General features: G+C 43.1%; 1 protein-coding gene across 3 annotated transcripts in view; it reads left to right on the top strand.

Moving 5' to 3' along the window:
• Nucleotides 1–4261, top strand: part of ZBTB18 (zinc finger and BTB domain containing 18) — a 9189-nt gene extending 4928 nt beyond the window's left edge. For all 3 annotated transcript variants that reach the window (XM_009276048.2, XM_009276025.1, XM_009276040.1), the window contains one exon: nt 394–4261. In XM_009276048.2, coding sequence (XP_009274323.1) covers nt 408–1976 — 1569 coding nt within the window. In that variant the 5' untranslated portion in view covers nt 394–407 and the 3' untranslated portion in view covers nt 1977–4261. The remainder of the gene's footprint in view (nt 1–393) is intronic.
• The last annotated feature ends 11297 nt before the right edge of the window (nt 4262–15558 follow it).

The raw sequence follows: 15558 nt of genomic DNA, 5'->3' as shown, positions 1-15558 counted from the left end.
GCGGTCCGCTTTTTTATGAAAAAGACCTTTTAAAAAAAAAATTTTTTTTTTTTTTTGGGTCTGCCCTCCTAGGGACGCAATCTGGAGGAAGTTCCCTAAAAAAAAAAAACTGTTGAACAGATTTTATGAACAGCAGTGATAGATTAAAAAAAATTACAGATGTACCTATGCGCTTATTAGAACGGCTTATTTACCACTGAAAAGAAATTGTAACTTCAGTGGTTGATCGGGAAAAGAGTTGCCATCGTACATGCGTGTTAAATAATCTTTGCATGGTGTCAGTACCAGAATTCTGGCAATATAAATATGAGGTTTTTAGAGTGGATTGACTTGGATTCGTAAGTTCTGTGATTCCGACCTACATTTAATTTTTAAAAATCTCGTTGCTTATAGGTTATGAAGACAGTATGGAGTTTCCTGACCACAGTAGACATTTGCTACAGTGTCTGAGTGAGCAGAGACATCAGGGTTTTCTTTGTGATTGCACTGTTCTGGTAGGAGATGCCCAGTTCCGAGCACACAGAGCTGTACTGGCTTCATGCAGCATGTATTTCCACCTCTTTTACAAGGACCAGCTGGACAAAAGGGACATTGTTCATCTGAACAGCGACATTGTTACAGCCCCAGCTTTCGCTCTCCTGCTTGAATTCATGTACGAAGGAAAGCTCCAGTTCAAAGACTTGCCCATTGAAGACGTGCTAGCAGCTGCCAGTTATCTCCACATGTATGACATTGTCAAAGTCTGCAAAAAGAAGCTGAAAGAGAAAGCAACCACGGAGGCAGACAGTACAAAAAAGGAGGAAGACGCCTCAAGTTGTTCAGACAAAGTGGAGAGCCTCTCCGACGGCAGCAGCCACATGCCAGGAGACTTGCCCAGCGATGAAGACGACGGAGAAGATGAAAAATTGAACATCCTGCCTAGCAAAAGGGACTTGGCGGCTGAGCCTGGGAACATGTGGATGAGATTGCCCTCAGACTCAGCAGGCATTCCCCAGACTGGCGGAGAGGCAGAGACGCACGCAGCAGCAGCTGGAAAAACAGTAGCCAGCCCCTGCAGCTCAACAGAGTCTTTGTCCCAGAGGTCTGTCACCTCCGTGAGGGATTCGGCAGATGTTGACTGCGTGCTGGACCTGTCTGTCAAGTCCAGCCTTTCAGGAGTTGAAAATTTGAACAGTTCTTATTTCTCTTCGCAGGACATGCTTAGAAGCAGCCTGGTTCAGGTGAAGGTGGAGAAAGAGGCTTCCTGTGATGAGAGTGATGTTGGCACTAATGACTATGATATGGAACATAGCACTGTGAAAGAAAGTGTGAGCACTAATAACAGGGTACAGTACGAGCCGGCCCACCTGGCTCCGATGAGGGAAGATTCGGTCTTGAGGGAGCTAGATAGAGAGGACAAGGCAAGCGATGATGAAATGATAACTCCAGAGAACGAGCGAGTCCAGGTGGAAGGAAACATGGACAGCAGCTTGCTCCCTTACGTGTCAAACATACTTAGCCCCGCTGGCCAAATTTTCATGTGTCCTCTCTGCAACAAGGTCTTTCCTAGCCCCCACATCCTGCAGATCCATTTAAGCACGCACTTTCGAGAGCAGGACGGGATCCGCAGCAAGCCTGCTACCGATGTCAATGTCCCGACCTGCTCGTTGTGTGGTAAGACTTTTTCTTGCATGTACACCTTGAAACGTCATGAGAGGACTCATTCAGGTGAAAAGCCCTACACTTGCACCCAGTGTGGGAAGAGCTTCCAGTACTCCCACAACCTGAGCCGCCACGCAGTGGTTCACACGCGGGAAAAGCCTCATGCTTGTAAGTGGTGTGAACGCAGGTTCACGCAGTCCGGAGACCTTTACAGACACATTCGGAAGTTTCACTGTGAGTTGGTGAACTCATTGTCTGTCAAAAGCGAAGCACTGAGCTTACCTACTGTCAGAGACTGGACCTTAGAAGATAGCTCACAAGAACTTTGGGAATAAAATTTTTATATATATAAATAATATATATATAAATCTATATAGTTGTGGTACAGTCTAAAAGCAATCTTGTTTCCTTGAACTGAAAGTTTGGCTATTAGCTTGTTTTTGCACTTTAAGGCAGCATGAATAATTCACTAATTTAGCACTCCGATAAAAATGAACTGTAGAGGTAATCCGACAAAGTAACAAATTACGGAGCGTATTTTTCCCCTTTTTCGGAATAGAAGCCAGCGGATACTTTACTTCTAAGGAATCTCCAATTCAAAAAATTTGGACGTGGCTTTATTCTCCCCAAAACACTGCGTTCTTTTAAGCTCTCGATCTTTTTCCTCTTAAAATCTGAATGTAGAAATCCTCTCCCAATTTTGTCAGTTCCTTTACATTTCTATAATTGCATGAGTCCTTTCTAGCTGTTGGAAACCTGAATGCTTTTAGACCCAAATGGAAAATTTCTGAAATGCTGGATTATCTATTTTTAAACAAGCGGTTGACTTAAAACTTATTATGGCAACTTCTGGATTTCTGACAGTTCCCACTGGAAAAAAAAACCAACACAAAAACATAAAACAAAAACCCTGAGAGTACACTGGGATCACTGGGACTCTGTCTTACGTGAAGGTTTGCTTGGGATGAAAAAGGATATTGCAGCTTCAGCAGTGATGAACTGTGTGTTTAAAAAATGTGAATTACTGTTATTGTATACTGTAATTGATTACATGGGCCGGGGGGAGGTATCAAAGAACTTGGCAGGTTGTGTTGATGCTCTTAGTTGAGTCTTGAAAAGTAAATATTAACGCTACAGAAATGCATGATTTTCAGTATATTTTTGTCTTTGTTTGCATTGTATAACTTTAACGAGTGAGTTGAAAATTATTTAATTTCCTTAGGAAAAAAACCCGACACCGTTGAAAATGCCGGTGTTACGAAGAAGAGAAATGCACTGTTTTTATTTTATCTAATTTAAATTTACTTTCCCACTGTCTTTAAGTTGAGAAGAACTTAAGCTACGAGTCGCCGATCTAGCTACGTTAATTTTAAAAGAAAAAAAAAAAAAAAAAAAGAATGTTTACAACCAGGCTTCGAGATTTGCATGTGCGGTGTGCATTTACTAACCCCAGACCCCTTCTAATTGCACAGACCCCACGCCAGCTCCAACTGAGGTGCGTCCATTTCCCCAGATGAGCATTTGTAGGATTCCTGCTGCACCACTCCACCACAATAGGTCGTTCTTTTTTTTCCCCCCCGTTGAAAAGAGGCTGTGGACTGAAAAAAAAGAAAAAAAAAAAAAAAAAGAAGAAGAAGAAAAAGCCCCGGGCTGAAAGGCCTGGGAAGGCCTGAGTGACAGGGGGGCCGGGGGAGGGCAGGGGAAGGACTATGTGTATCCAAGCAGCAGAGACTGCAGCCTGACGTGTGGTTTTAATGACCAGCACGCAGGTCAAAAGCATTTTGCACAGTGTTTGTTTTCCTGTCTTGCACTTACAAATAAGGTCTATGGGAGTAGCATGGAAAATTTGCTGTTTTTTTTCCTTTTTTTTTTTCCCCTTTTTTTTTTTTTCCTCTCTCTCTGCTTTTGTTTAAAATTTGATCGCCTTAACTACTGTAAACATAGCCTATTTTTGTGCTTAAGATACTGAATGGAAAACTCCATTGTGTATTGCTGGACTGTTTTGGAAATATTTGGTCAAATGTGTGTTAATTTGGCTGTAATGGCATTTAAAACAAAAAAAAAAAAGCTGTGAAAATGGCCTTGGAGCGTTATCTTTAGTTACTTGAATAGTTTCTAGGTTTTAAAACTACATTCTTTTCTTAAGTTAGAGAAGACAATCAGTGTCTGAGGAAAATGGACTTTCTCTTGGATTTTTTTGTGGTCCTCGTGAGTGATTGCTTTTTTCCTTTCCTTAGTTTCACATTCTTCTTTTGTTCTAAAACTTAGACTGACATCTAGCTTTGACAATCATAGTATGTTTTATTTTCCTGAGGGGGGAATAACTTATAATGCTGTTTAGTTTTGTACTATTGGTGTGTTGGTGAATTTTTAAACTGTGTGCTAACTGCAATAAATTATATGAACTGAGAAATCAATTCCCTTGTCTTTTTTCCCTCTTTTAAATTATAGTTACGGAGTATTTTTTATAATGTGTAACTTTATTACTTTTGTACAGACTTCTATTGCTAACTGTGTATGGAATATGTTTTCAGTATGCTTTTGAGCACTTTGTTGCTAACGTACATATTTACATCTCACTTAACATTTAAAAAAAATTAAATGCTTGTGTTTTGAAAGCATTTCTGTGTGTGTAGCTCTCGATCATTCTGTAGAGGGATTTTTATTATTACTATTTTTTTCTTCCTCAAAGACTTGCAGAAGCAATCTATTAAATTCCAGAAATTTTGCTACCGTGCAAATACCTATGCAGACACACAATTCCTTTTCTGGGCTTAATTTCACCCCGAGGAGCTCTCTCGGGCTCACTCTTTTGTATTCAGTCTCTACCAGGACATTAGAGCAGAAGGCAACAACTTAATCTGAAGCGCTGGCCGGGTACTGACTGGCCGTCAACGTTGCAGCAGGCAGTCAAAATGTCCAAAATACCAGTAATACATCAAAACTGTCTGGACTACAGAGGAAAATTAAAATAATCCTAAATCCGTTCGGGGATTTCTCTTACGGACTAAACGTTTCTTTAAAAAAAATAAAACGCAGCTTAGCGAAACCTTTGAAAAAGACCTGGTTTAGGTGCTTGTTGCAGGATATACCCAGAATTCTTGTTTGAGGCCGCTCCATCCTAGGAACGAGACCAGCACTGCAGAGCCCGGTGGGAATACGAAAGTAGAGCTAAATTAGAAGTCTGGAACAGAGACAGCAGGACCAACTCGAAGGGGGAAAAAAATAATCTTAATTTAAGCATTTCATTACATTTGTCATCTGCCTAGGTACAGCTGAAGTTGTGCCTTGACCAAGTGAATCTCGGTGCCTAACGCTATTCTGCTCCTCTTCCTACATCTGCGGTAGTTTGCACTTAGCCAAAATGATCTTTTTCACTGTTTTATTCTTTATAACAATTTTCAATCATCATTTGCTGCGTTTGGGGTTGGGGTTTTTTTGCGTTATTACAGATATTTTGAAAACATTTCCTTCTGTCGATGTTAGCGTCTTCAGCCGCATAGATGTCTCTTTTTCTAGCAGCAGACCTTTTCTGTAGGCTTTCATATGATAGAATATTATCTGTAGTTAAGACGGTTTAAAGTATCGTCGAGACTGAAAAACGGCTAATATTGCAGTTCTGAAATCCGTGCAGCTGATGAGCGTTGGATGTGGCTCTAGGCAGATTCACCATTTGTTCTCCAACATTAAGATTTTCAAGGATTCCCAAATGAAGCTAGGCTTAGAAGGAGCCCTTCTTCAGAAGGGTAACAGAAAACATAACTTAGCCATTAATGACAAAATAATTCAAAATATCCTTTATACTTTTGGGGTTTATCTAGATGGTCTATACATGTGCAGCACACACTTGCTCGTGGCTATCAAAGTGTTTCTTCAATGAAAAGATGAAACGTACTCGGGTGCGTTGCTTCTCTCCATAAGGTTTATGTACTGACATATCTAAATAGCTGTAACTTTTTTTCTTTTTTTTTCTTTTTTTTTTCTTTTTTAGTACAGTCCCTAGGTAATGAAGCATGAGAGAACAATTTATTTGGCTTGAGGATATGTGGTAACAAAATCCTCACCATTCATGTTGCCATGATGGTCGAAGGCAAATTGCGGGAATGGAAACTGTATGCTCTAAACTTCACAGTTTCAGAAGACTTTCTCTGACCGGTGATAGTCATCACTTTCTAACTGTGAGTACTTCCAGCCCAAGACTCACAGGGAACATGCTAAATATACCATTCGGCTATTTTTTTAACCACTGCCTGTGACAGATTAATACTCTTTAATTACGAATGATTTCTCTAAACTCAAGTTTAGGGGTTTGGTGTAACAGAGACTTTTGAATCAGGTATTGCATTCTACAGACCGTCTACTCACTGAGACCTCTGCGTGTTTTAGGTGCAATTTGAAGAAGAACTGGGTAGGAGTTTAGAAGGAAACTTTCTGGCCAAGGAAGGGAAGGGATCCTCATTGCTTTTCCTGCTCTCCTGCGTTAGGGTAAAAGCGAATACCAAACAATCCCATATACTTCTGCTGAGCCTAAGTGAAACCAGCATATCCCTTCAAAACTGGCATCGCCTTGTTGGAAGCCTAAATAAAATTTTAAAATCAGTTTGCAAAGGGACCAGGTTCCCTTTTCCCCCTGTGCTACCTGACCCCAGCAGCCGTGCTGGCTCACCTGCTCGGGAAGGAGACCACCATTTTCTCTCCCTGCCGCAGCGTACCCTCTGCTTTCCTTCTACGGATAATGGATCAAGTGATTTGTCGTCGGTGGACTGACTTCCCCCCCCCCCCCAAAAATAATTCTACAATAATCAAATGTTCTAACTTTTTAATGGACTCCTAATATATAACTTTCAAAATACATTTTTCCAGCCTATTTTCAAAAATGAAACCCTGAGCCCCCCTTTTTATGATCAACGGTGCTGCAGCAATTTGTAGCTGAGGAAAACTTGGAAGGGGAGAAAATTTCTGCCTGCTCCCTCCACTCACTTTGAATGAAGGTGAAATATGTTTCACGTCTGCAAAAATGCCCTAAAATTAGAAAACTGATTCTAAAATATTGTCATGTGGTCCTCCGTAGCAGGGTTCTCAAACTTACACATTATTAACACTATTTGTCCATGTGATTTTCAAACGGAAATATTTCCGGAGAATACGGTCTTTTATTAAAGAAATCTAACCAACGCATTAAGGTTTTTTTACTGGGATGGTAAACGTGAATTTTAACAGAACTGTCTGATATTTTTAAAGGGAGGAAAAAGTGATGCACAAATCTTCTGGGCTCTTCCAAAATACTCTAGTTCAGGAGTCCCTGTTTAATTTTTGTTGCGCTTCACTCATATTTTAATCATGTCATTAAATACAGTGAGTTTGGTAATAAAAAATATTTTCTGGACGGTAAGAGAGGAGTTCTTTCTTTATTTGTACGAATGCTTTTGGGCAGAAGGTGGAAATGTTCCCTTTTGCCGGCAAATGAAGGTAGTCCTAGGAAGAAGAGCCCTGCTTATTAAAACCTACAGCCAGCAGCTCCTGCTAGTGTGATAAAATTCAGCTTAACCTGTTAATGGGTCTTACCGATGAGAGATTACGTCCTTTTCAGAAAGATTATCCATTTTAGTCTCGTAGGCTAAAAAAGAAGCATTACTTTTAACCGATTGTCACATCGAAATGCTCTCCGTGCAAATAACACGCAGCTCACCCAGCTCTGCCAGAGCAAGAGAGGGGTGAGTCTTCTGCACAGCCAGGCAGCAGTAAAGCCAAAGGTGGTACAGGCTTAACTGTGACAGTGACGGCAAATGCTGCAGAGGTTTCGAGTGACAGAGACGTTTGCCAAAAAAAAAAAGTTGGGTTTTTTTTTCAAAAATAATCCATGTTTGACCGGGAGTATTTCTCCTACGTTGGAATGTCTTGGGTTAGTTAATTTTTCAGACTAGCAGAACTTACCTAGCTTGTCTGCTTATAATCTTCAGGTTCATTTTGCTTTGATTTAGTTTCTTACTTCCAGGTTTTTTTCCTTAGAAGACAGTCCCTCCACTAATACACCGTCGCCTTCGTGCAGAACACACACGGTTTTCATTCTTGATAACCCCTTAACACTAACCATTTGTAGCAGGGGGCCACAAGTGCTCACCCCTGTGCGAAAACACTCCCCTCGCTGGGACAGACTTTGGGCTTCTCCTGTACCACGGCTGTTATCGTGGGGCCAAATTTTCTTTCCTTTTTGAGATTTTACAGCCTGGCTCTCACAAGCCTTTTTGCTTGGGGCTACAAGGGAGAACGTATGCAGTCTAGTCTTGGAGCTGAAATTTCCATGTGATCGGGGATTTTTGGGATCGCAGGAAACAAATAAATGATTAATTACAAAATACAGCTGGTGATTATTTTTTAGGACGTTTTAAAGTGGAGTGTTTTGGTATTTCTTAAACTCAGCACTGCGCTTTAAAATGCATATTGTGTATGAACATATGTGTGTGCACGTGAGGAAGTAGTTTAAAATTACTTGCTAATTTTTATTTAGGTGTGCATCAAAATCACAGCCTCAGTTATTCCTTAAAGATCTTTAGAAGACGTGTTTAGTGTTCCTACGTAGCAGCCAACATGACGTGGTCTTGTGCAACCTATTGCCTGTGATTCCTGCAGTTATCAGCGCTAATCTGAGCACCAAGAAGGATTTTTTTATGCCACGTCCGGAACATGCCAGATAGGGATTTACACAGCACATCCCCAGCCATTACAACCCAGTGCATGAAACCCAGCTTTAAATTAGTAAAATATTTAGAGAGCAAGTTACATGTACATCATGACTTCCGAAAGGATTTAACTGGTAAAGCAATATGTTACTGCCTCAGTACTACAGGAGGTATATTAAAAGGCTTAACTGTCTCAAAACAGCTCTATGGCACGCTATATGCTGTATCTGGATGTAAATCTAGATAGGGATTTAAATATTTCTTTCACAACCTTCCCGAAATACATTTTGGTTAAGTCTTATTTACAGCTATTAAGAAAATAAAAACCCCCCTCGATGCTACATTTTAGGCTTTTGTCAAATTGTCTTCAATTTTAGCATTAAAGCTACTTTTTATAAACTTTTGGATGTGTTCCCAATATACATTTTACAATTTTAAAAATGTACTTTATCTATAAATAAAACCCCTTGAAACTGATAGAGGTTTATCATACAAGATATGATTTATTTTCAACTGCATTTGCCACGTATTCGCACTTAGTGAGGATTCATGTCGAGATAATTTTGGAAATTCACACAGAGATAAAATATAGTTAAAATCTTAATGAAACATATCCTATCTTCATAGGCTATAGCTACCAGGTCTTCATTTTCTGTAGCTTATTCTCTCTTTTTAATGTAGTTTGACTGGCACCGTCTATCCAGAATCTGATTTCTGTTCGTAGATGATTTTCAGGTTTATATGTATGACAGCTTGAAAACACTATAAATACCAGTATTTCATTATTTTCAAATGACTGAGTGACTTTTAAGAAAGATCTGTGTCTTAGCAAGCTGAGACTAACTAGGCAATTCTTAGTTTTTGGAGAAACAGAGAGTCGTACATCTCTCTCTAAATTATGAGGATGTAATTTAATGAACACATGAATGCTGGGCTCCCTGTTGACAGACAGACCAATGTACCTCTGCAAGTGTTGGATAACTCCTTGCGACTTACTTCCAAGGATTTCTCAAGACTGCTACTCTATGCTTCAAAGAAAAGGCTCCCGAGACGCAAGGTGAACACAAAGTTGTGTTTTGCCCAATTCAGTGTGATAAACGTAAATGTATTTCTTTTTCGTTAACGATTGGAAAAGTCTCACAGAGAGAAAACTTCCAAAAAAGTGAGGACAAAAAATGGCATAAAGCAGTACTTCACTTAGGAAGTTTGTTATTCTTAGCCTAAATTTGCATCAAGAAACCCATGCATTTTAAAATCTCGGCAAGGAGACCTTTTAAAGCCCATAACCAGCAGTTAAAAATGAGAGTAGATCAAGCTTTTTTTTTTTTTTTAAATGCGTGCTAATTTTAATGTGCTCTTTTATTCTCTCTAATACATAACATGAAGTTTGCAGCTTGGAGGAAAAGGTGGGATTCCTGCCAAGCAGAGAAAATACAGCAGAGCCATATTCACCTTCCAGCCTGAGCGTGCTGTGTCGGGGTGAGGGTACGGGGCAAACACCGGGGCCGTCTGTAGGGCCAAGCTGGACAGTTCCCCACTCTTTGGCCAGCAAGCCTGCCGGGTGAGCACCCTCGGCAAAAAGTACCTTCATCCCCAAACGACAGCAGGTTTGTAGGCATGCTTCTGCTGGAGGGATTGAAAATGACTGAAGCACTGCTTCTGGAAAGACGTTGGATAATGCGGAGTGATTCAAACAAGGCATTAAAACAACCGTGCTCGCCCTTTCTCAGCAGAGAATGGAGACGGGAGCGCTCGCTGCCTGCTCCAGGCCGAGGGATGTGCAAGTCACAGAAGTACCTGATGGCATAAGCTGGTTTTAAAGTGTTATGCTCTGAACTAACAATGCTGCTGGATGGTCTGGAGCTGGATATCTGGGTGCTGTATTGCAATGCTATTTTAAAAAAATCCAATAAATGTAAGGGTCTGATCTCTCAACCCCTCTTCGTGGAACACGAGCCCGAGGGCGAGCGGAGATGTGAAGATTTGGGACCTACCTGACGTGAACTACATGTGAGTCACTCTCAAGGCAGTGAGTAGATGACTAGCACTCATCCTAATGTTAGCCTTCTATTTTAGGTTGATGCTCTTTAGATTCAGAGCTCCCACACACAAAAGCACGACCATTTAATGCGTTGGGTTTTTTTAACATGAGTCTTTGATAGGTCCTACAGTCGTTCATGGCTGAGCCACATTCCTTCGGTCCAAAACTGCCTGTATTAACGGCAGGCAAAATTTTGCTTTTGGAAATACCCAGCTCCTTTGGCTAGCTGTTGTTACTTCCACACAGGGTAGGAATATGTCTGGAGCAGAAAAAAATTATTTACAAAGACATCGGCTTAGCATGTTTTGCTAAAATTTCATATCGGTGCTCACCATTTGAAACAATCTTACCTCCGATCTTATCTCCTTTTATTTAGAAGAAGGAGGAGGAGCCTGCACTTTGGACTCGAATGTGGTGAGGAGAGAGGGAACATCTGTAAATAATGGCTTTTTTTTAGGAGAGGGATAAGCACATTGTTAAAAGAATGAAGGAAATTACAGAAAAATGAGGTTTAAGGGAAAGCACATGTTGAAAGACAGAGCACATTAATCAGACTATGGGAATGGGAGGTATAAAGCCTCTTTTCTACACCACTTTGATTCTTAGTAAGGACAAAAAGCATTATGAGTTTTTTTTCCTTTTTTTTGCTGGGTCTTAGAAAGGAAGCAATATACCACGGCAAGGTTGTGAGCCTCGCTCCTGGTGCAGTCCTGGAGGATGAAGCATTTTTAATTCATCTCAAAGGCGACTTTTTTTTTTTTTTAACAAAGAAAGGAAAGTCTCCTCCTCATGACTTTACAGATGGCAGAATCCCGCTTTTGAAGCCCACACTTGAAGTCTCACTGTTGGGTCAGTGCGAGACCCCATCCGTGGAGCAGAGGTCCCTGGCTTTCTCCTGCCCTCCTACTGAATGAGGCATTGGGGATGGGGAGCCCGTGGCTGACGCTGCTTGGTAAAACGATGTGGCTCATTCAAAGCTGCTGAACTTATTAAAGAAGGATGAAAAACATAAAAAAAGGAAGTGAAAATCATGTTTATCCTGGGGCTAGATGCAGGGTTTGGTATTTTGGAGTGTTTTTACCATATCTTCTGTGCTACCTCTCCAGCCCCTTTGTGCACCATGTTTGATGTCTGACGTTAGGCTCGGCTCCGCACCTTTCTGCTGTTGGCTGATCGGAGCTGAACGTGTTCTCCCAGAGTTATTTGTGAGAGTATATTGTGAGAGAAAATAATTTTCAAGTCCTCTGGAGAATCCCAGAGGTGTATGCTTAAATAAAGTTCATCCCGGGGTTCTGGGCAGAAATTAATTACGGAAGTGTTTGTTCCATCACAAATCTTCCTGAGATACTTGGTGGTCTTCAGTGGGCACTTGCTGGAACCCCTGGTTTGTGTCCACGTTATTTATTCAGAAAAATAAGAAGGGGGCTAATGACCTCAGCCGTAGCATTTTTCCAGGTAATATGGATACTCCTGCGACTGCCCCATTTCGTTCCCACCTCCCCAGCCCCATTTTCCCTAGGAGACCATTTTGCCATCCCGGGCACACACCGCTAACGAGGCTTTTGCCCGTTGCGCCACTCGGAAGCAGGTTGTGAATTTCGGCCGGCGGCGGCATGGCTGCAAGCGTGCAGCCTGGTGCCTGTCAAGCATCTTGTTAGCACAGCATCCACAAGAAAACTACTCCGAGAAGTACAACCAGGGGGTTGGAAATCACTGCAACCCCACCACCACTTTTTTAAACATGGCTCTTCTGCGTGGCTGGCGGGGGGATGAGGAGAAGGAGGGAACAGAGAGGGGAGCGGAGCTTCCTAAAAGTGGGGTTTGCTTTCTGTTGCAGCCCTACGGAAAGCCTTGCTGCTGCCCGAGCCCACAGCAGCCATGCAGGGCAGGGGTCAGCGTGGCCAGGCAGGACAGAGGCTGGTGGCATCTTATGGCCCCCTTGCTCTCCCCACGGGCAGGGAGAGGGAAGCGCTCCCAGCCCCATGGGGTGGCAGCAGCACCGGGAGGTCCTTTCACCGCCCCTCATCCCAGCTCTTTGGGGAGGGACAGGGATGCTGCGGCACCGGTGCTGGGTGGTTCGGCCCCTGGTGCCGCCGGGCTTTGCCATACCACAGCCGCGTGGTGTACTTCTCCGGGCCATGTGCTGCTCCTGGGTGAAGGCTCCCCCTCCGCAGCCAGCTCCAAACACCGGGTCCTAACCTACGCGCTGGTCAGAGAGAGGGCCACGGTGGCCTTCGTCTTTTTGTTTTCTTTTTGGGGGGGCGTACTCTAACATTTTGGAAGCTGATGATGGTCTCTGAGCGATTTTGGGTTCCAGCCGTCCATCCTCCTGGGGCCTCGGCTTAGGCACATTTGCAAGGCAACCAACGCCACAAAAACATCCGAGTGCGATCTATTTTTTCCTTCTCCTTTGTTGCTTAATGGATGACTCAACTTTCTTTTGTGACTGGATAGCTTTAATTTATAGTTTTTAGGCGAGCGATCGTTCCTCTCATTATTTTGGGTTAAATATTCTTATTTGTTGATTATTTAATAGTTTGTTTTGGATAAAGATGGAAAAAAAAAAACCAGCTTGGTGCCATACACCGAGTCCAAAAGAAATTAACTGCTCTGCTGCACATATTGGAGCAGGGAGTTTGCGGAGAATGCAGCCCCACTAATGGACTGGCAAACTGATAAAGGCTTTAAAGATTCCATATAATCCCACGCTGCCTCGTTTTATTAATTAACTCTCCTTGCTTTGTAGCAAGGATGTCCCGGCTATGGAATACGTGAGTGAAAGGGCTGGCCAGTATACATTAAACACCATTTTACGCTTAGCCTCGTGGAGGATTAGGGCTTGCGGGGGTTTTGGGGTGGGGGTTTTTTTCCACACATCCTTCCTCTGCCGGTGTTTTTGTCCGTGTTGCTCGGGCTTGGAGGGGGGAAGGACATGAGGGATTGCATCCGTGGCCCTTCAGTGCCATCCCACAAATGGTGGCCAAATGGCACTGGGACGTTAGAGCTCCTGTGCCTGGGGGTCGGCACGTAACCCACCGGCATAGCAGAAACGGAGGCTGGGGTACCGGAGAGACGGTGGCAGTTATTATAGTGAGGGGAGAGGAAGGAGCCACAAAAACAAGGCACCGCTCTCAGCAGCGGTAAACGATCGTTTGCTGACGACGATTGACTTCTCAGTTCTGCGTCCTGGAGAACAGGCGCTGTTTTGATGGACTGCTTTATTTAATCACTGTTTAGCTAGAGAACGGCTCTGCTAACGCATTAAATATTTCCATGAAATAAAGGTCATTGTGATTTAAGTTTTTAAATGATTCACTAAATATTAAAGCTGATTTTTTCAGTTTGCTGCATTAATTTTCTAATATTCCCTCTGTATGTTTTCTTTTATAGGACATACAGATTATTGTAAAGCCTGTCAAGCAAAAAGGGGCAATAGTTGAGACAAAAATGATTTTTTTTTTTTTTTAAAAATCTCTGTGATTCGTAGGACAAAGTTCAGCGATGCATCACACCATCCACTCTGTCTGGACCAATGCAGGGTTTTTTTGTGGGTTGTTTTTTTTTTATGGTGTTTTTTTGTGTTTTTTTTCCTAAAACATTACTTCTTGGCAAACTAGATATGCAAATGCCAGAATACACTAAAACCACATTTAATTGGACCCACTTGCCAACTTCTTGAACACAGCTTGGATTATTTCACTGGAGGCTGCTTCTGTTAAAAGATGGGGGAGGAGGAAGTGGCATATTGACAAGGCTTCAGATAATTTTTTTTCCACTAGAAGTACAATGATGCCATGAGCCAAGTTTGGAAGTATTTTACTATGTTTAATAATAATTATTATTAAAGGATATTGTAAACATATGCATTTAAGTGGAATGTAATGGGAATACAATCATGTCACTGATTTAGCTTTGGATTAATTCTCAACTTTTTTTTTATTGAGGGGTAACCGACTCCTGCAGTAGCTGGAACCTGTGCAGCACTGTGAAATGCTGGTTTAGAGAGAGGACGCATATTCTTTTCCCTAGCTAAATGAGCTGATTAAAAATATTCATTCTTTTAGAAGATCTGTGAAATTTTCATCTCTGACTAGCAATCAATTAAATATAAACCATATAATAGGATTAAAATTACAAGGTTTACGGAGTTCCCAGAAATTTCAAGCATACATATGGATGCATATCTTATACTTCAGTATTTCAAAGAGAAATAGGAAACCCCAATAAAGTATTGCCCTAATAACACTGATGCTGTGAAAAGCTGATAGAAGGGGGTTACAATCTCTTTCCAGAGCCCCTTTTGTACGCTGACGGCCACCTGCAAATGTGGGTGAGCTGTGGGTCCCCGATAGCCGCGGTGCTGATGCTGGTGGAAGCCGGGAGCCTGGACAAGGGCAGGAGACACAAGTGCTTTCAGGGGGCTTGGTGCAAACTTTGTCTTCGCCGCGTATTGTCCCAAGGTGACAGGAGCGGCCCTGGGGTGCTGCGGCCACCTTGCTCACAGCAATTTGATGGGTGCCCTTTTGGCCCCTGGGACTAATTACACCTGACACACCCAGGCAAGAAAGACGCTTCATTTCCACCTTTATCCCTACGGGAAGGAAAGCCTCTGGCACAGGCAGGCTGCTCCCCTGCCTGCCCTGCCTGCTGCGGTGGCTGGGCAGGGATGCTTTCAGCCTTGGTTGTACCGAACTTCTCACGGCGACGGCAAACCTCCAGTTTTCCCCAGCCGGTGAGCTGTTGTGTCAGCCGGCTGCCGGTGAGCGGGGGCTGCTGGCGCTCCCCCTCCGGCGCGGTGCCCTGTCCCACCGGGACGTGTGGCTGGGCCCTGGCACGGCACCAGGGCTGAATGAAGGGGAGGAAGTGGGAGGCGAAGCAAACAAACAAACATTTCTCCGTGCGTGCAAGTTGTCGGAGTCGTCGGTCCGGGCTGTCGTGGTTTTCAGTGTCAGCCTCAGCTTTTTCTGTAACCACCTCCCAGTTGAGGGTTTTGTGCTCCTTTTCATTCCCGTTTGTGATTTGGGGCAGCAGATTGGATGTGGCGGGGTGACGCGAGGACAGGAGCAGAGCGGTCCTTGCAGCACGGCACGGGCGGCCGTCGGGGGGGGACCCACACCTGCCCCCATCTCCGTTAGCAAACACTACCTCTCCAAGTGGGGCTCGCTCCCGAGTCTAAAACGTTGTTTTACCGTCGAC

Source organism: Aptenodytes forsteri, unplaced genomic scaffold (assembly GCF_000699145.1).
Source record: "Aptenodytes forsteri isolate BGI_AS27 unplaced genomic scaffold, ASM69914v1 Scaffold10, whole genome shotgun sequence".
Lineage (NCBI taxonomy): Eukaryota > Metazoa > Chordata > Aves > Sphenisciformes > Spheniscidae > Aptenodytes > Aptenodytes forsteri.
This window is presented reverse-complemented; position numbering and strand designations above follow the sequence as displayed.